The sequence below is a fragment of the Sturnus vulgaris genome, chromosome 9 (genome assembly GCF_052056855.1).
Source record: "Sturnus vulgaris isolate bStuVul1 chromosome 9, bStuVul1.hap1, whole genome shotgun sequence".
Lineage (NCBI taxonomy): Eukaryota > Metazoa > Chordata > Aves > Passeriformes > Sturnidae > Sturnus > Sturnus vulgaris.
This window is the reverse complement of record NC_142251.1, coordinates 10,513,374-10,534,746: the sequence shown is the minus strand read 5'-3', so window position 1 is coordinate 10,534,746 and position 21,373 is coordinate 10,513,374. Positions and strand designations below refer to the sequence as shown.

The following is a 21,373-nucleotide window of genomic DNA, read 5'->3' as shown; positions in this document are numbered from 1 at the left end:
AGTTTTTTCACTCTGCCACGCTGTATTGAACACTCCATACACTCTTCAAGTTATTTTAATAATTAAATGTTTATTGGCACATTTTTCCCATACTGCTTCCACATTTGCCTGATTTTCTTTCCAGTGAGTGACTTTCCTTGGTTCAGTCCTGCCACAGGATGCACACCTGCAAAACATTTCCTCTGCTTTCCCCCTAAGGAGCATCCATCCCTCTTGCAGCCCATCTCTGTGGACTCCTGGCAGGAGTGCTGTGCATACTGAACACCACCATGCCAAGCCCCGATGAACACCTCAGGCAGAGCTCTGGATTTCTGGCCAGGATGGTGCTCTATTATGGCACTCTCAGCCCCCGTGCAGAGGCTGGGCTAGGCTGGTTTTTTTTCTCTCTTCTTTTATACTGTTCCATATTACTTCAGGCTTTGAAGTACAGAGAAAAGCAACACTCAATGTGCCTTTTTTTTTTTCCTCCTTAAACCTACCTTTATCATAGCAAATCTTTTCCTTCTCCACTGTGTTGCTGGAGATAGATATCAAGCAAAAAAAAAGTCTCCCCTTCTAACAATGGGTTTCCCTTCCCTTCTGAACTTCAAATAGAAAACTCTTATCTACAGCCACAGTTGACCAGAAGAAGAAAAGAAATGAAAACAGACATATGAACTGAACCCGGGCTCTCTTTCTATTCTCTCAGAAAAGCTGTGCTGGGTTCTTCACACAGAGATGCTCTGAACATGTTTATAGCAAGTATTTACTCACTTCACTAGCTATCCACCCACCATGGAAACCCACCTTTCCTCAATAACAATTCTCTTCTCTTCCATGTACCCTTTTCAATCTCTTCCTTGCCTAGCAAACTCCGTGCACCTGGGCCATCCAGCACAACAGTGCCTACCCCTAAAGATGGGGACAGCAAGAGCTCTTCAAACTCAGCTAAGAGAAACTGCAGTGATGCCCCTGCCACACAGAAAGAACAGCCCCCCCCCCACCCTCGTGCAGCACCTATGTGCCACTGCTGGTGTCAGCCAGTTCCTCTGTGTGTTTTACCACTCCCTTTTGAACAGTCTTCATACCTGTGACAGAGCTGCTCCAAGGAGAAACATACAGAACTAGACAACTTCCCTTCCTTCCCCAATTTGGACTCTGGGTACAGACCTCTCCTGTCCTGGCTTTCTTCCCCTTTAGTGGCTTGATCTCCAGAGAGGCACTGCCAAGTCCCAAGCTGGGTTGAATACCCACATACTGGAACTCACTGAGGTCCAGCTTTTGTCAAGCCACCCTTGCTCTCTGCCCAGTTAACAGAAGTGAAAATGTGAGCACTGTTCTTGACAGACAGTGTTTCTCCCATGTCACAGTGCCAGGACCAGCACACGTAGCATGAAACACTACTGTCTTCCCCACCTCCCAGTTTGTCCTGCTGGGCTACATGTGCTTCTTGAACGTTTCCTGCTTTCAGCCTTGACAACTTTGTCACACAGCCTTGGGGACCCTGGCCTTACAGACCTGGAGCACCTCCTGGCTACCGCCACAGAGCTCCTATTTCATCTTATCCTCTCAAACCCACTGTTAGTACAGTCACAAATTCATTCACAGGAGACTGCTGGACAATCTTCCTCCCTACACATGGCATCATGGGCTTTGCCACCAGAGATGGACACAGCTACTGCCCCTCCTGCCAGGGAGATCAGAGTCAAAGAGACTCATTGCTGGAACTGGAGTCAAATTCCCAAATCAATTGGGGCAGAGGCCTGGAAACTTTGCAGATAATTCTCTATTAGAAATAAGAACTTTCCTTCATCAAAACACAGATCTCATTCTCATCTGGGGAATTTGGAGTTCCTGGCCAAAGGGAGGATGAAATCCCAACTGAGACATGAGCAGAAATCCTCCACAGTCACACTTGGGGACAGTGTCCAAGTTCAAGCTCTAACTCATTTGCACTGGAGACAGTTTTGGTAACTCTACCTGGCTCAATGCAGCCCTCAGCCAGCAGAGCCCATCCTGTGGCCCCAGCTGCCCAACATGCTCTACTGTGGTACCCCACAGAGCTTCCAATGCAGCAGCATTATTCCCTTCATGTTAAACTCTCCAAGAGTCCCCAGTGCTCTTCCCATGAGGCACCCCTGGTGTTGCAGAAGGCTCCTCCCTGTGGAGCTACAATGGGAAGATCCATCAGACAAAGCACCTTCTCTTCAAGCTGCCTGATGACAGATGTTCAGCCAACGGAGCAGTGGGATTGGCAGAGCACCGCAGAAGCGCTTTATAATTCCTGCTCCTCTCCTCCTTCTTCAGCGTCTCCTGGGAGAGACGCGATGATGAACGGTGACATAACTGACTGTTCCCAATCAAGGTAATGTAAGTAATGACAGCTGACGTGATTCCTGGAACGTGCAGGCGCTACTGGCCCACGTGCCTTGCCTACCACATGCAGCACCGCCAGAGCTTGTGGAGGGAGAGGAGACCAGAGCATAAAGTCTGGCTGGGGTACAGGGGAGAGAGAGTCCCAAGGCAAGAGGCTGTCTCCAAACCAGCTACAAATAACTCATTACATCAGTCTGCAAACAGAGCAGGAGCCAAGGGGAGGTGGATAGCATCTATGTCATGGATCAAACTCCTCCTGGCCTGTGTACAATGCCTGCCCCACACCTGGACACCATACCAGAGTGACACCTGAGACTGTAGCACCCCCTAGTCCTTAGGAGGTGGTGTGTGAGGGTCTTGCTTGGCACCTCAAGGTTCAACAATGCTTTTATTGCTCTATCCTTGCCCCTGCTTCTCCCACCATCCGTGACTATCTGGAAACAGGAACATTACGTCAATAACCTGGACCTCACCTCCCCATGCAGCTGCTGTGCAGGCAGAACTATGTCATCTGAACCCGAAGCAAGGGGGTGCAGCAGCCACAGATTGCACACACGGGTGTTCAGAGACTCACACAGGGAAAGAAAATACTGTGCAATCTCATACCCACAGTCCTCTCCCAGAGCCTCAAAATTAGTAGGCAAATTTAACATGCAGAGAAACGACCGATTAATAACCCAGCATTGACTTAAGAAGACCCTGAATAATATATAGTGCTTGTACATGGAAGGGGAAGAAGTCAAGTCCTTCTGCCTGTCAAGTGTATCTGCCTCCCAAGCACCTGATGAGAAACCTTCCTGCCAGCCACACAGCTCTTCAGAAATGGCTTTTGTTAAGATGAATGGAAAAACTTTGCACCAAGTTAGGCTGGCACTTGGACAGGTCCAAATATGGTGTTATTTCAAATGTAATTAGTACTGCCTGATTTTTATTAAGTCCCTTTACACCTGCCAAGCAGAGGATGCTGCTGAGCATTTGGAGCCTTAACCATGAGGCTGCCCAAACCTCTCCTCCACCCTGTCTGCACTGCAATCCTCCCAGCAGCTCTGCCATGTCAAGAAAAAGTTCGATCCAAATAGACAAAAGACTGGCAGAAGCTCAGCTGCAGGTGCTGGGCTCCACCACACCATAATGACAGCAAATGAAGCTAGGAATGAACACTCCCATCCACAGCTTGTTCAATGCTGGTTTTGGTGTGAGACACTTGAGCAGTGGCATCAGTATCCCTGTGTGGTACTGTCTACTTTCCTAAATAATTATGGCTGGAGAAAAATTTGCTCCTCGTGAGAATATTCCAAACCAGATATAGCAGAAAAATGGTGTTTACCTTCACAACAGCCATTTTTGTGTAAGGGCTACATACAAGATGCCCATTCTGAGAGGGGTGAAATGCTGCAGAGCACCAGGGATTTGTGTAGGTAGCATCAGTGAAATACTGTGTATCTCAAGTGCTTTAGTTTTTGACATGGGGAGAAAAACTGAACAGCAGCTCAGGCAGAGGCTCTCAGCAACTGGTCATTCTGACTCTTGTGGCTGAGTGACCCTCCTGTGCAGCCAGCCCACGAGGATGCTGCATGGATTTAATGCCTGCAAAGCAATTTGAAAGTGAAAATCCTCACAAACAAGCCTTGTGGCTGAAGTCCAGAGGCAGGAGAGATGAGACCTAATATCTGTTTCAATCTCTGACACGGATTCACAGGAAAATCATCCAATCCCCCATGCCTCAGTATGCCCACAATAACATTTGTTGAGTGGTATGAGCTTAAATTCATTAATTTCTTTAAAGAGCTTTAACATCTACTACCTGAAGACCAAAGGACCATAACTACGCAAAACATGAGCTGCGTACAGCACAAGGTCAGAAGGCATTTTAAAAAGAAGCCACCCAGTGCATAACACAACGGAAAAAAAATAAGCAGGAAACAAGATTTGCCTTCTTCAGATGTAAATGAGTGCCAGCTAGCAGCAAAGCTCCAAAGACACACATTTTAGCACCAAAGAGTTTCTACAAAGGGACCCAAGAAAAAAATGTGACAAACAGGCTCAGTTCTCAGAGCTTGATTTCCAGAGCAATAAGCACAGAAACTGAGCCCAAAGAAAAGATCTGTATTAGAATCCAAATCCAATCATTCTGATAATAAAGAAAAGACATCTGAACTGGTGCAGAACTATTTCCAGAGAGAAGTTTGTCTCCTCATCCCTTTAACATCCTGCAGTGGCTCAATGGAAAAATACTTAAGAAGTTGCAAGTTTGGTCATAATGTGTAAAAAGCCCCTGAAATGCGACATCATTTACTCTTCTGTGGTATTGCTCAGCAGAGCTAATAAATCTTGCATGAGCAGAGCTGATTCTAATTTTCTAATATGAAAAGGCATTTGGATTGAGAGAGAGGGGAAGATAAAAGTGATTGAATCTCCAATAGCCCAGCGTCAGTGACAAGAAACATCCTGCTATGGACCCCAAGGAAGAATGGCTCCCCCTCCTCCTTGAACCACAGGCACACTCACCTGCTTGCACATCCAATTCTCCCTGCTTTCTGCTCGCCACGTCTCAGTCTCCCCTATTGACAGGACGTGGTTTTAAACACAGTTACACAAGTTATCATTTCTGCCTTTTGATCAATCTGAATTTTCAGGACAATTACCCTCTTAATCAATGATTGCTATCAGCAGCCCCTTGGATTCTTCACCAAGGCAATCGTGCCGCCGGGGCAGACAGCGTGTGCATATGCAATGAAGCTGCAGGGAGGCACAAGTCCATCTTCCCCTGACGTAGTCGTCGGCTGAAAGGGTGGAGAACTGTGAAGGCCACTTCAAGGAACACCTGACGTAAAAAATAAGTGGAGGGAATTAAAAGGGACGTTGTGCGAGGTATCTGTGGCACAGCTGGGCTGGGGGGATCAGGGACCTGCTGAACATAACATCGAGTTGAAAAATAAGCCAACTAATCTAAGAGATTTAACATCCACCGAAACCATATATTTAAGAGCTATCTATAGCCAGCAGTAACCATTCCTAATGAGGCTAATAAAGTCAGTTTCCAATTAGAGACTGAAACACTAGAAGAAGGAAAGGCAGAGAGGCAGCTTTTAAAAACCTCTGAAAATGTGGGATTTGGATATGGGGCTTGCTTTATTTCTTTTTCCATCAGAAATTACTTAATATCACCAAAATCGCCCCTAGGATTTACACACACAAAGCAAGCCCCCCGCTGCTGTTCCCTGGCAGGGTATGTGTTTCAATAATTTATGTTTGCACAGAAAAACCTCAGCTCTTGGAGGATGTGGCTCCTTTGAGGCATCTCTCAGCACCACAGAAACATGGCCTCAGACATTTAGACACCACAGGAAACCTCAAAGCAGCCAAAACCCAACTGCAGGGGTTGTGGGCTGGCTGGGGGAGGAGGCTTGGTATCCCTGCTCTTGCAAGAGCACCAGTAGGCCGTTGGTAGGTTCATGACACTTGGTTTGTGTTTCCAGACAAGGCAGAGCAAAGGAGCGCATGGCTCCCACCTGCACATCTCACTGGGCTTCTCCCTCAACAACCTTAAGTGCTTCCCCATGCCATGGGACTCCTTAACACAGCATTCTGCCCAAAAAATACCTCAGCCAGACCCAGGCACCATTGTGTCTTCCTGAATAGGTCAGTAGGTAGAGAGGCTGCATCTCTTCCCAGGCTTGGAAAGCACCTCTCATGTGCTGTGTCAGCAGGAGGGACCTTTGGGACCTGGATGGCAGCAAGAAAATGCTGCTGGAAAGCAACTGAGCTCCTGCAGAGGAAGGCACTGGGGTGGCTTCACCGTTTTGACCACCAGATCGGGCTGACAGAAAGCAACAGAGGCAGAGCCAGGTGAGGCCCATGGGCCAGCTGCCTTCGCAGGCTGCTGGCTGGAGGAGCTCTCTGAAAGGCACAGTATTTCACTAGCTATTTTGCATGGAGAATTGCCGATCAAAGATATCCCCACTGTGTACTCCAGAGCAATAAAAATAAAAAAAACCCACAAGAAGAATTCTTTAGGCGGGTAATGGGCATTTTATTCCTTTTTATGACACTAAACATAGGCAGCTGGCATAATTACACCACAATAAAGGCATAATGTGCACCTAGCAGAACAAACTCATACTTTTGATAATTAGGCAGAGCAAACACAGTCTGGTATTCAGTCATATGGCTTTACTGTCTCCTGGATCTGTCGGAGCCCCTATCCCCACAGCACGTCAGCCCCATTCTTACAGCTGGATTTAGCTGGACCCCATAGGGAAAGCTGAGCAAGGAATGTATCGCTAGAACTCTTCTGCATCAAGAGAAGTGACCATGCACCTCCACTGTGTAGAGCAGATGGTCCATGTGCAGCTCCTGGGAGGTAGCTGGGAACTGCAAGGGGCAGAATTACCAACAGAGGATCAGTCACCTCCTGATAGGCATGGACTGTCCCCACAGGGGAAGGAATGCTGCAGCAGAACCAGCTCCATATGGGCAAAACATACGTGGTACAATGGCAAAGGTAAACACAAAACACAGGAGAGACTCAGAGCTGTTTCTGGTTTGGCAGCTCTGCCAAGGCCAGCTCCAGTACCTGGGAGGGCTGAGCAGAGGTGTGGGGACACCCCTCCACTGCAGTGGCCAAATACAGTTGGTGCCAAAAGGCAAGAACAGAACGACATGCCCCGTGGAGGCTGAAAGATCCCCACCTACAGAAATAAAGGCCCAGTCTGGACCTGCTGGAGCTAGCAATGAGCTCTTTGAAAGTTTTGTGCTACCCTTAGTCCTGGTAGAACTGCCTCCTCCAAAACACACTGTCAGGCAAGAATCACCCTCTGGCAGCTGTGGTGTCCATGCAGGACAGCTCTTCCCTGAGTGAGGAGCACAGCCAAGGCAGAGATCCCAAATGATCTCTCAAATATTAACAGCATCAATCAGGGCTGGGCTGACAGAGGTTACCACACTGGGAGAGCATAGAGAAGAGGCTTTCCTGAAATTGGCACAAAACCATACACTAAATATCTACACTTTGTTTAAAAACATCTGCAGGATACATGCAGGAGGAGCACATGCAGGAGTTACTGGCAGAACAGTAATTGATGTTTCATATCCACACCACTAAAACCTTTGAGGATGTCAGCCAATGCTTGGAGGAGAGACAAGAGCTCAACTACACCCCATTCTGCGTGGCTTAATGTAAGTAATTTGCTTTAAGGTATTTTAAGTGCAGTTTTGAAATGCCAGTGAGTGATCTGACTCAAAGAAAGGTGAGGTGGATGGAGCTGATCCATCAGCTATGAGTAAGACCTACATTTTCAGCTGTGCATAGGATGTCCAGGAAAACATCAAACAACATGATTATGAGCTTTTGCAACACAACATTGAACACAAGGAAGGAAAGGTGCATATTTGTCAGTAAATAAAAACATCTTGCCCCACTACACCTACTGACACTCAGAAGGGACTGCTGAGAGCTTGATAGGTACAGAGCGAGCTTGGGAATGGCCATTTGCTGAGGAGCTTTGAAGCCCTATAAAGATGGCAGCAACACTCATGTCAGAGCACCCAAGGAGATGATAGTCCTGGTCTGTAGGAGACAGTGCCCAGGCAACTGGAAAAACCAGTTACTATGGGATAAACTCTGGCTGGGTTCATCCTTCAGAGTGATGAGAGCTGCCCTCCCCAGCAGGCCAAAAAATAAGAGAAGTTTATGCCCAGACAAGGGCAAAAGATGGGTTGTTTTCTACACAAAAGTAGATCATATCTGTAGACTTTTCAGCCAGTTCTTAGAAAAGCCACTTTGATAGATTCAATCCTTGGACTGCAGGCAGAGTTCAAGCACGGAAACCTGCAAGTGGAAAGAGCAAAAGCCAGGATGAAGCCAGAAGTGCTATGCCAGCATGGGGGAAGGGTGACAGGAGACTTTTAATCCTAACTCTGAAATCAACTTGCTTAGTAGCCTTGGGGTTCTGAGGAATTTAATTAATTAATTAATTAAATGAGTGTGAAGTACTGCAAGTTATTAATATACGAATTCTACTACTGTATCTCCCATCTCGCTGCTCACCATCTCTGGACGCTTTTATACTGAGCCCATGAGAAGCCTGGTATGCTTCTGTGCAACGGGGCAGAGGCTGCACACCCACACTTTCCCAGCCAAGACACCAGTAGCAAAGTCCAAACCCTCTCAATAGGACAGTGCATCACACATGGCACAGGGCAGCAGGAACATCTCATCCAAAAAAAAAAAAAAAAAGTTCTATTCTTCCCACCTACAAGTAAGCCAATGGCTAGCATAAAACCAGCCTGCTGTTGCTGGTGGTGATGGCAAGCAGTCCCTTTTGTAGCTATGGTAGGACAATGAGGACCAAACCAGTTAGTGTTTTAATCCCCAAGGCTAGAAAATCTGATAGCCCATCATGTCTTCCTGGAGAACTGCAAAAGCCTATTTTCATGCTCCTGCATGGAGCTCCTGTCTTCCAAATAAATGCTGAGAAAACCAGCTCCTTTGCCAGGCACTAGGCAGCTGTGCTGGTACGCAAGTAAATCTCTAGCTGAAGGATTGGGATGCAGGGATGCTCTGTGCCTTGCCTTTCCCATGGGACTGTAGGAAAGGCCATTTTTCACACATTTGTGCCTTCAACTCCCAGCTCCGCCTGGCCTGGAATGCAGCACATGTTGCAGATTATTGTAAAACATGCCCTGCCTCTAATCCCTTCTCCTCCAGCCTTGCTCTGGTATTGACTGCATGGAGCTGTGTCATGCCTGGGGTTCGTTTCCCTCTCACAATACCAGGGCATGAAGAAGGTTCCAGCCCCTCTGGTGGACCTCAGTACTCGAAACATGGGGAAATGCAGGATGCTCCACAGCATCACATAAACAGGCAGGTGAGACTGGAGGCCCCAGCTTCTGCCAACACAGCAGGCTGTAGGCACATGTGAAATGCCAGATCTGTGCCAGACTAACATCCAGCTCACAAACGCCTAATTCTGACCATTCTTGTGGTTTCCCTGGCTTGCTCCTGGCCTGCTATGCTAAGGCCACCAAGTCTGGGTGCAAGTCCTTTCTAAAACTTTTGTCTTTGGCACCTACAGCACACAGCCCCATAAAGAGGCAGGACCAGGAGTATCAGCGTGGCTCCTTCCTCAACCCACAAGCAGCAATCAGACCCACAGAACAAAGGTCTGAGGAGTATGTTTAACCTCAGCAGCAGCACATACACACAGCCAGATGGAAACCAGGAGGCTCCTTGGTGCAGGGGACAGATGTTCAAATCCCCCAGCATGGGGAATGCAGGCACAGTGAGGTGCAGCCAAGCAATATGGCACTCAGCAGAAAGAGCAGCACACAAAGTCTAGCAGCTGCCTTTCTGCCTTTTGCCTGTAGCTAAAACGACGTGCATAGAAAGAATCACAAATGCCAACCTGCCTCCAACCACTTGCATAGATAAGGATGTTTTCGGTAAAGTGACCATTGCAGTGTGCTCAGCAAACAGCTGCTCAGTATTTCACCTAAAAGGCAAATCTTTCACCCTGGTTAAAAAAAGCTCAAAGGCAACAAATTCTCCTCTCTGCTTTGTCCAGTAGCTGCAGGCTACATGGGGCCAAGGAACATAATTGTTCTCCTCAGTTTTCTCTTGTACTTTCTGACCTTACCTGAGAGTCCTCTGTATCAGATGTGGCTACAGGAGACCCTGGTTGTTAATTGAAGACCAAATAGTAAAGCCTTGGGATTTTCCCAGTTCAAACATCTGGGCTTTGGGCAGACATCATCAGGAGGGGAGTGGAGACTGTACATGGCACCCAAGGGAAATACCCCTTCTTTCCCTGCTCATGTACTCTTGAGTTTCAGTGATATGTCCCAAGGAATGCAGACAGCCCGTGTCCCAACACAAGGGCAAAGGAAGTAGTTATCAGAGCACACAGGGCAAGCAGGAGGGGAGAACTGATGACTGACTGATTACTTCAAGGCAGGACCAGCTCTACCCAAACCAGCCCCACCACATTCTTCTGAACTCACAAGAGCTAGAAGTCCCATACTCCTGCTCTTACCCATAGAGACTTCTTACTGATCTTCTTGCAGCAGGTAAGGATGTGATCAAGAGCCATACACCACAACCAGTCAGAAATTGAGCACTTTCGTTCCTCAAAAATGATTTCTTCTTAGTCTTCTCTAGGCTGAATATCTCAGATCACAGAAGCAATTAGGTTGGAAAAGACCTCTGAGATCATGGAGTCTAACCTATGACCTAACACCACCTTGACAACAAGACCATAGCACTGAGTGCCACATCCAGTCTTTCCTCAAACACCTCCAAGGGACGGTGATCCCACCACCTCCCTGGGCAGTCCATTCCAATATCTAATCACCCTTTCTGTGAAGAAATGCTTCTTCATGTCCAGCTTAAACGTTCCCTGGCACAGGTGGAGGCTCTGTCCTCTAAATCTCTCAGTCCTCCTCTGGAGGAGGACAGTTCTCTGACCCTTCTGTCTCTCTCTGGGATTTTCCACCTGTGCTAGGTTCTCCCCGAATGCAGTATGTGAAACTCTTTTGTTCCAAAGGTAAGACCAGGCTGCAAAACACTGCCTAGGAAAAGAGGTGAACTTTAACATGCACCTAGCACATTTTAGTATGTATTAGCAAAAGCGGATGTAGGAGAACCCCTGATGGTAAAGAAGTTAACCTGTGTGTGAGATGTCATGAGAAAACAAGCGGCATAGCTACGAAGAGGATAGAAGGATGGAAGGAAGTTCCAGGAAGAGCTTGCTGTTAATAGGACCAAAATACTCAGGCATCCCCTTTACCCTGGAAGCCACCTCTAGTGGCTTCCATATAACTTACATTAACCCTCAGGGAATCATATCTTTCCTGTCTCTCCAAACAATTTGTACAGACATAAATTCCACAGAAAATTGCTCCTGTATGTTGATGATATAATTTTCAAAAAAATCCCAAAACCAATAATCAAAGGAGGGGAAACACAGAATCATTTGATTTAGGCAAAAATTGACACTTTATTTCTGCCCTCCTGAGATGGGCATGCATGTCATTGTTCAAGTCATCCAAAACCAGTGAAGCCTCCAGGCTGCATCTAGAGCCCCTCTCAGCTGTAGCAAGACCAGCTCCTAAGAATGCGAGGAAAGGAAATGAAATGTGAGGCTGGGATCATTACTTTGAAACTATAAGCTCGTGCCACTGAGCCAGAGCCTGTTATATCGACATGGGTTTGTGTCACCCAGTGGCAGACATGATTTTCCATCTCTGCCTGCTCAGTTCCCCTCCTCCCAGGACAGCTGGCAGCACAGTCATCTGCAATGCTCTGCAAACTCTAGCTACAGGAAGCTCCCAACACCCTGCCCAGCAGGTTAAGTTACAGGACTGAGCTACTGCAGAGTGGAGAGTATCCTGCTGACTACTCCATCACGTTTGGAAGCTGCTGGCAAAGCACATAGTGCCACTTGTAGAGGAGTATATAGCAAAAACCTCAAGTTCCCTTCCCTGGTACAGAGAGTCCAGAGGGAGGTGTTGTTTCTTAAAGCCTCCAATGTTTAAAAGTCACTCTGCTGTCACAGAAGATAATTCTACTCTGTGTCTCCAGTTACCAGCTTAGGGAGCAGCTCTGAGGGAGGGAGACAGCCTTGCCTGGCAGTGAGTCCCAGGCTGAGAATGTTGGGGGAAGAGCCCTGAACAACAACTACTGTCCACGTAGCCGACACACTGTGCCTGTGCTTTCTTTGGTTTATGTGAAAGTGGATGTCAAAACCAACCCTGATTACTCTGTATTATGTGAGCACTCTACCTTAGCATGTATTGCAAACCCACTACAACAACAACCCCTTGGTCCATCTGGTTACAACTTGTAGGGAAACTGAGACATCAACCCATGCTGTACCTTCTTCTAATGAATCCAGGAAGACAAAAGGGAAAAGACTGCCAAGAACTTCCAGAATCCCTGCCTATTGGTTTTCAATGGAAGTACCTTTTTACTTAGCACAGGTTGCTCTGCAGAAGGACAGAAAGGGCTGCTCCTTTAAGGCCTCTCCTGGATGCCCTTTCCCGTTGAGATGACTATCCTCAACTCCCTCCTCATATCCCTCCCTTTGATTTAAGAGTTCCTCTCCTGGCCCTGACAGTAAGGTATTTCTGTCCCACAGATTATAACTCACTCTGGGCTATTATTCAACTCCCAAGCCCTGGCCCTGCTGCATTTAGTCCAAACATAATATCCTTCATGCATATATTATCTGTCTCCCTATTATCTGGAATCATTTCGGAATTAAATTTCAGTCCCGCAATATTGGCTTGAAGAGCGGCTCGCTTTATGGGCTAGTCAAAGGTTAGAATACCAATCAAAATAACACTGCCGATGCAGAGAGACATTTTAATATTCCAAAACCCGGTAATTGTAAAAGGACATAATATTTTTTCCCTGATTACCCCAAAGGCAACACATGTTAACAAGGAGAGGGAGAGAGTGAAAGAAATTTCAGAGTTCAGACAGCTGCACGACAGATTTAAAGGAGAAGCTGTGGATGGCTGCTGTGCTCCAGCCCTGGAGCAGGAAGGTTCCTCTGCCCATGCCAGAGGTGCCACATTCCCCAGGATGCTTCCTCCTCCATTCTCAGCCTTGTGTTGTTCGTTCTGTCTGTGCTCCCTAAGCCAGGAGCCCTCGAGAGCGCTCTCACTGCAAGGGAACAGAGTGGCCAAAGCTGTGCAAGATGAACGGGCAAAGATCATCACAGTAGGAGAAATAGCCACCATCAACTGGCCTGACCTGCACAGGCCACAGCACTGCCCCAAATTCCTGTCTGAACCACAGCTGATGTTTTAGGAAAAAAGCCTTCCCTCCTGAGCTGGATAATCCACCACAGCCCTTGGTAAGTTGTTCCAACGGTTAATTACCCCACACTGTAAAGATCTGCACCTGAATTACCTTGCTTTGACTTCCAGGAACTGGAACTGCTTATGCTTTTGTCTGCTTCTGTGAAGGAACCTCTTGTCACATCTTGGCTCTCCTATAGCAACTAGGGCAACTACAGCTCTTACCCTTCTCTGGTACCCTAAATGGCTCTCGGTGTTGTTACTGCATGGTCAGTGCTCCTCCAGTCTTGCAGTTTTCATCCAGTCTTCAAGTTTCCAGAATTCTTTCTGATGCAGATCCCATACTGGTCAAACCAGACCCAAAGAAAGAAATGATCCATCTCCTCTGCTCCTCCTCACTATTCCCTGTGTATAAATCCAACAGCAGCCACCTTCTGGATGCAGTATCTGCACAAGTTACCGAAAATGATTTTTATGTTTTCTTTCAGGGCATTGACAAAAGTGTTAAATACAAGAGGTCTGAGAAATAGATCCCTGTGGGACCCCACTAGGAAGACATGCACTCCATGATGATTATCCATTTACAATTAAATGCTAGGAGCTGTCAGTTTGCTCTTTCTTAATCAATGTAATGTGTGCCATGTTGATTTTGTATCACTCTTGTTTCTTAATCAAAATGTCATAAGGTACCAAGTCAAATGCCTTCCAGAAGTATATTACATTGACGTGGTTACCTTTATCAACCAAACATGTATTCTCATAAAAAAAATATCAAGTTAGTTTGAAAAAGATCTAGTTTCCATAAATCCACATTGATTGGCATTATATTACCCTCTTTTCATTCTTTATTAATCAACTATGATATCTGGCTTTTCATTACTTTGCCCAGAATTAATGTCAAGATGATAGGGCTATAATTACTTCATCGGTCATCCCATTTGCCCTTCTAAATTACTGGTACAACATTAGCTTTCTTCCAGTCCTCTAGAACTTCCCCCATGTTCAAAGACTTATTAATAGTCCAGGTCATCTCAGCCAGGTCTTTAAAACTCCTATAAACCAGCTATGCAAAATACCAACCAATTCACCACTCAACTTTATCAGAAAATTGTGTTTAACACCAAACCTCTTGCTCAGTAATATGGCAACCTCTGCCTTTCTTTAAATACAGAGCAAAGTATTTATTAAACACAGTCATTTTGCTGTTACAAGCAATTCCTTCCATTTCCTTCCAACTATCAACCAATGCCATTCCACAGATATTTTTCTTTCCTCATCTCTGTGAAAGAGATACCTTTACTTTCCTAGCCCCGGAATCACATTTCTCCTTGTGCTTCCTTTCACAGCCTCTCTCATTTCTATCCTCTGGGAAGCCAAGAGCTTCACTGATGGGGTGAGGAACCCAGCAAGCCCAGCTCCCACTGAAGTAAGTTTTGATAGTGTCTCGGAACAGGCACCTGTGCTGCAAAACAGCAAAGCCCTGGGCACAGTTCTTTGCAGCTGGGAGGCAACATTTATTCATGTGCTTGATGCTCTGGCCATGAAGCACTTAGCTTGAGGAGTCCCTCTCTGACATTTCTAACATTACCAGGCATTTTATATTCCCTGCAGCCAGTAACTCAATAAACAGGACATTGATAACATCCACTCTAAGTCCTCAAGAAATTAGACCTCACAAAAGCAACTTCCAAATATATGGGTTAACACATAAACCATTTCTCACCCATTTCAACGATCTTCATCCAAAGCACTCAAGACACTTCAGCACCAAGTGCCCGAGAAGTACTCGGAGCCCCTCCTCCCATCCCAAAGGAAGAAGGAATTGTTAATTCAGAGGAGAGACAGAAAGCTGTTAGCAAATCTGTTTGTTTAAGATGTGTTTATTTCTAGTAGCCAAATATTAACAAAAACATCCTATTACATGCTTCCTCTGGCAGATTTCACAACGCAAGTAGGTGACCTTAAAACATTTGTGAATGTGCGTTAACAGTTTGCTTCCAAATAGGAAGTCTACAGATCAATAAAGGCTGACCCTGGAAAGGACCAGCTCTGTGCACAGCCACAGCACTCCAGCATGGTCACTTTGTACTCCCCAAGGCTCTGTCAACCTAGTTTCATCATGCCCAGAGAAGGAAATTTGCATTCCTTCACACACATCATTCAACTCTTGCCTTTCATAAAAACTCCCCTGAATTTCAGGAGGATGTCAAACTGAGACCAGTTTTCTGTCACTCCTAAAGCAGCCACTATTACTGTACCTAAAGGCATGCTGCACCCTCTGAACAGAAATCAGAGATGGTCAAAGGTGCCAGGATAGCTGTGTGGAGAAAGGAACAGCTCTGTGATAGGTATGAAGATTGTCTTCTTTGAAAAAAAAATAATAATTTGAGAAACAAGGAATAAAACAAACCCTTTAGTGGATACATAAAACACTCAACTGCAAAACATCCAGAAAATAAATGGAAGATCAGGATAGTGTACACATGTTAAGAATAACTTCCACAAGCCAGTCCTAGAGTCGCAGAGCCTGTAAGTGCCTTTGTGCTAGCCCTCCAACAAGTTTTGTTCTGCTGGAAAAGACAACTGAGCAAGAATAAGACTGAGGTCTCAAATCAAGAGTAACACCATGAAGGACTAGAAACGTGTTCTTTCACACAATGCAAGACCTAGGTCCAAGAAAATTATCTCACAATAGGTTTAAAAGAAACAAAGGGACCTTCTTCATACAATGTATGAAGAAACAGAGTATAATTGATGCATAATTAAATAGCAAAAGTCATTGCCGCAGGATGCTGTAGAAACTGAAAGCATGAGCAGATTCAGAAAAGTGTGTACAAGTTTCTAGTGGCCATGGTAAAAACAGTGGGTGCTAGATACAGTGGTCCAGGAACAGCTCTCAGGTCTTGAGGAGACAATTGCTGGGAATCAGAGAAAGCTGACTCAAACCATGCCTCCCTCTTACACCTGCAAGCATCGGCTACTGGCCTCTGGCATAAAGATAATCTGGGTTACATATCTGGTCTGGCCATTTTGATAGCCTCATCATCTTTCTAACATTCTTCTTGCACAAGTTCATTGTAAAAAAAAATCTATCTTCACCCCTCTTCTTCCACCTCCTCCCTCCTTTAAACTGCTCTCCCTTCAGTAATATGCTCCCAGCCCAATGGTGCTGACAACTCCTACTTCCTGCAGGATTTCTCATTCCCAGGCTCTGGACACCCTGTGATTGCAGGCACTGTGTCCTCAGCCTAACACAAGTACTGGTTCCAGTCCCAGGGGTGATGATTCACCATGGGACCAGCCATGCTGCTAACTCCAGTGGGACCTGGAAAACAAACCACAGAGGCTCCTGAAAGAGCAGAGGGAGCACAAATGAGAGCTGATCCTTGTGTTAGAATAAGCAGTAATGGTTTTACCCAGGCTATCTGAGGATACTCTTGGGGCAGCAGCTTGGTTGTAGCTTGCTAGCTGCAGCAGCTTTCCTTTTTGCATAAATCTTGACCCATGGCCTCCTGCTTTCTGCACACATTACTCCACTGGTGCCCCTCTCTCCTGACATGAAGCACTCTCTGTTATTTCCACCCTGAGCATGCAGCTCCAGTGATGTAGCTCAGGTTCTGCACCTCAGTCCTAACCCACAGGGCCTCTGCAGATCAACATGACAGGTATCTAAGGAGAACTGGCAGATGGGATGGTGGGTCTCTATTGAGATGGTTTAGGGGGATATCTGAAATGTTGCAGCATTCAAAGAAAGCCTCCTCTGCCTTCTGCTCCCCTCCCACAAGGCTGAGCTAATCGAAGTGAAGAACATGATAAACTCTCTGCCCCGAGTCAGCTCTACACTGACAGTTCACTAGAGATACAAGATCGCTCAGTGACATTAAAAATGTCAGCAAACACCGATCAGGCCTGATGGAAGGGATGCATTAGCAGGCTGGGGAGGGCACAGGGCAAGGTAAAACTTCAGCAAACATGGTCAAGTGCACAGGCAGCTTTTCCCTTCCCCCCCATCTCCTCCACAGAAGATTTTTTTACAGATCTCAAGACACTGTGGCCACCATTGCAGCAGTCACATGTGGAGCACACCACCACCTGAACGGCCAGACCAATCCAACAAGGTTTGCTTGAGGCAAAGCAAGTGTGACAGCTACTGGAGGCAATTCCTGTCTCCAGCTTGCCCGAGAGGCAGGTGTAGGAAACCGTGAAAGCTGCCTGCAGGCACAAAGTTCTCACCTCAACTACTCCTGCAGCACAGCAGTGAAAAGGGAAGTTTATTCGCAAATGAACTCTAAGAAAGACTCTCTCACCACTGCAGGAAGAAGACCTGCTGAGCTCTGGAGCATCCTAAGCTCTGACAGAGGGAGTCCAGACAAGGGACTGTTTTTTTAAACGATACAAAGCAGAGACAAAGAGGACTTGAAGCTCTGTGTGCATCGGCAGAGGAATCTGGAACGTATTTTGTTGCTACCGCAATACACATTGGTACACAAACTTGTCTGTGTGTAATCCTACTTCAGCATTGTCTGGTAGCTGCAGGAGGTGCTCCCTAATTCAGAAAGGTCCTCTTGTTATCACTGTTCATAAGTAAAGACTCAAAGAAGATACAGCAGGTGCAGGTGGGGCCATCCTTCAGGAAACTGCTCTCTGTCATATGTGCCTTGTTTTCTTGAGATCTGAAACATTCAAGTCTCTGCATTATCCATGACCGAGAAAGCATCAGTTTCACACTGCAAGCCCCACCCACCCTCCAACACCTTCACTTACTTCATGCATCAGGTCAGAGGCAGACAGCCTAGGAGGTATTTCTAAGTCAGGAATGTGCCAGAGGGAGGGGAAAAAGGGCCACCTGAGCTATGCAGGGAAGAATGGGGGTCTAGTTACCTGTCCACTCTTATCTGTCTCACACTGGGAGCTCATTCAATAGAGACTGAGTCTCCACTGGGTCCATCTGCTTGGACAGAATCAGTTATCTAGGCTGGAAATTCTCTCTTGTGAAAACACACAGGCAGTTGCCCCAAAAGCATCTGAGAGCAGAGCGTGGCACAGAGAGTGTCAGGTATTAAAGTGTCAGAAAAACTTGATTGTTTTTAAGGGACTAAAGGGGTCGGAAGAAGATCAACATTTCTCTCTCACATTCCCTTTCCTGCACAATCTGAAGGAGGCTGAACCTTTACTTTCCAAGTAACACAATTGCAGAGGAGGACAACCCAACCCACGTGCCCCCATCCTACATGCTCAGCATGTGATCCTTTCAGTGAGCTACCTATGGGAACATTTCACTCTAACAACTTCCCTCCTGCTCCTGCCTTTAGCTCTGTCCTTGGGACTTCATGGATGCTTACCAGCCCTCAGCTTACTATCAGAGTATTTGCTGACATGAAATACATGAATGCTCACCTCAAAGAAGACACACTTCCCTGGACATCTACATAATGATGAATCCTAGCTCCTAACACAATAAATCCAGGAGCCTTGAACTATGGGAAAGTGCCATAAGTCATTCATCCTGAGGCCCAGAGGAGGAGCATGACTGGATCAACCTACTTCTTAGCAAGCATCACAGTACACAGGGATGATTTTTTTTTTTTTTTTAGTATTATTATTCTGTAGCCATCAACCTGCTGGTTATATAGCTGCTATCCATTCACCGGAAGTTTAGTGAACTTCAAATGGCGATCATTAATGGTCACTGAACTGCAGAATGCCCCAATGTGCTTTCAGATTTCATTTACCAAGGACCAGCAATCAGCCAAAAGATTTGCTCTGACAGCAGGGAAATACAAGACCCTTTGACAAGTTCAGCCAGGAATGTGCTGCCAGCATCCCTTGTTAAGTTCATGTTCTACCCTATTTGACGGAACAGATCATGCAAATTGTCCTTCTGCAGCCGCTCAGCCTGTCACTCACACTTCCATTTAAAACAATAAATAAATAAAAGAACAAAAGAAAAGCCTGCAAGAACAACGAGCTGTTTATAAGAAAATTCCACTTACTGAGACCCTTAATTACCAGGAAAAGGCATAGAAACCCAAATAAAGCACTAAATTGGATGGAGGAAGGGAATCTTACTCATCTAAAGGTTTAACCAGGAGGGCCACCCCAATTTCTCTTGTACACAAACTGCAGCCTCCTCCCTCACCCTGCTCCTGCTTGTAATCACACTTGTTCTTTTCTTCCCACTTTGGTTTGTGCCTTATGGCATTACCACGTTTTTCTGTGCAGATGAAGCAGCTGTGCCAGGAGTCCTTGTGGATGCACAGCATGCTACTTCTTAACCACCCAGTAAAGGCATGGAGCAAAAGACAAGGCACTAGATAGTACTCAGTCCAAGGCAATTTGCTTAGCAAAGCGATCACTGATCTCTTAGGTGAATGTGCTGCTGAGACAGCCCCCTTTCCTCATGCCACAAAGAGAAATGCTGATTTTTATATTGGAATATTTCCACATTTATTAACCGGAATTTCATCTGGTGGGAACCATGCTCCTAGGAGCCTCATACGGCTGCAAAACAAAACAAAGTCAGCAGTACTAGTGACAACACAGCCTTCACTGAAAAGGAGTCCCAGTATTATGCAGAGACATTGCACTGTGCCTGCCACAATGGGATTCTCCCCAGCTGCAGAACACATCCCATCAAGTACAGTAAGACTCTATTAGACAAGATACAATAGGGAGCTGGAGGACTCAGCTCAGCCCAGCTTCTGAGAAAATAACTCATTTCAATGCAAAACAGCAGTAGTTATTAGACACCTCCTTAAAGAGGAAAAGTGAAGGACAAGGGGAGGAGGGAGGCAGGGAAACAGGGGCCACGGCAGCTTGCACAGAAGTACCTTTTTCAGATTAATCCACTGTTTGAAGTAATCAGCAACCGGCAGCCCTAAGTACTGGCATTGTCCTGGTAACCTGTAAGAGAGAAGAGAGAGCAAGTTTGATTCAATCAGTGTCTTGACAACACAAACTCTGTTTTCTTAAGTGCATTTCGTTCGGAGATGGAAAAGACTCTCAAGTCTGCTGTAACATCATGCTGCACATCAGAAACACCATCACTCTTGGCAAAAAAATCTCATGAGAGTATAGCTTGGCTTAAGACTTACATACATCCAGACACATCCAGGCTGCTGAAACCTTTAAGACTAAACATTTTGAACAGTTGTGTGTACAAGTGCAGCACTCAGCTCTTCTCCACACTGGCTAACACACAAACACAACTGGAGTATCCAGGCTGTCCTTGGGCTAAGCAAACCCCTCACAAATCCCTGCAAAACCATCCTGCTCTGCCAGCAGCTTACAGGGCAGACAGAAGGACTGACAATTCACCTGTCATGCCCTGGTGCTTCTCTATTTGGCCTTTACAGTTAAAACATCAAAAGAGATATGAAGGAGGGAAGACGGCACCACAGCATTCATTTTTTGGATAGCAAAGCTGTAGGGCTAAGAAAGCAGGAGCTCTTTTCCAAGCAGGTGCTTGGAAGGAGAGCAGACACAAGTCTGAAGATACAAGATGAATCCCTGTTTCACCACTGTCTCACTAGGGATGTGAGCACAGCAGCCAGACCTGTGAGCACACATATTGATCCTCTCCCTTCCTACAGCAAACCGATGGAATAAGGCTCAAAACAAAACAGCACCAGAAAGGGAGGCAGATTGCCTGAAGGGACAGCAGCACCTCAGGAAAGCTGCTTCTCCCACACTGTACTAATCCCAGTGTGTTTTCAGGGAAGAGAGGATGTGCCCCTCAGCTGGGGAACGCTGAATTGCAAACCATGTGGCTCCAGCCAAGCCTGTGCAGGGACATGAGTTATGTGAGTATTTCCTGGCCACTTTGATCTGATCAAGAGTAATTGATGGATCTTGTTCATTCACATACTGCTGAGCATGCCTGGGGCACTGGTCACAGGATCTTTAAGTGAAGCAAAGGAACATCCCAAATAAATATGTCAACTAAATAAATGACTAAATTACCGCCATTTGTGCATGTTAAAAGTCACAACCCCAGAAATCAGCTTTTGCAAACAGAGAGGGTGGGGAATCTCCCAACTTCCTCAGGCACATGGAAGTTGTAGGAGGAGACTGTAGGGGAGGAGGAAGAGCTATAAGTGCCAGCTTCAGCTGCTCAAACATTGGAACACAGACCAAGATGTCCAGGTCAAAGTCTTCTCCTGCTCTGCAAGGATGAAAGAGTGAATAGTCCAGACTAGTCTTCAGACTCAAGCTC

At 46.2% G+C, this 21,373-nt stretch overlaps 1 protein-coding gene across 3 annotated transcripts in view; it reads right to left on the bottom strand.

Annotated features, from left to right (window-relative positions):
• ERI3 (ERI1 exoribonuclease family member 3) overlaps nucleotides 1-21,373 on the bottom strand; it is a 130,669-nt gene that overhangs the window by 58,517 nt on the left and 50,779 nt on the right. For all 3 annotated transcript variants that reach the window (XM_088169769.1, XM_014872102.2, XM_088169768.1), the window contains exon 6: nucleotides 19,989-20,061. In XM_088169769.1, coding sequence (XP_088025895.1) covers nucleotides 19,989-20,061 — 73 coding nt within the window. The remainder of the gene's footprint in view (nucleotides 1-19,988; nucleotides 20,062-21,373) is intronic.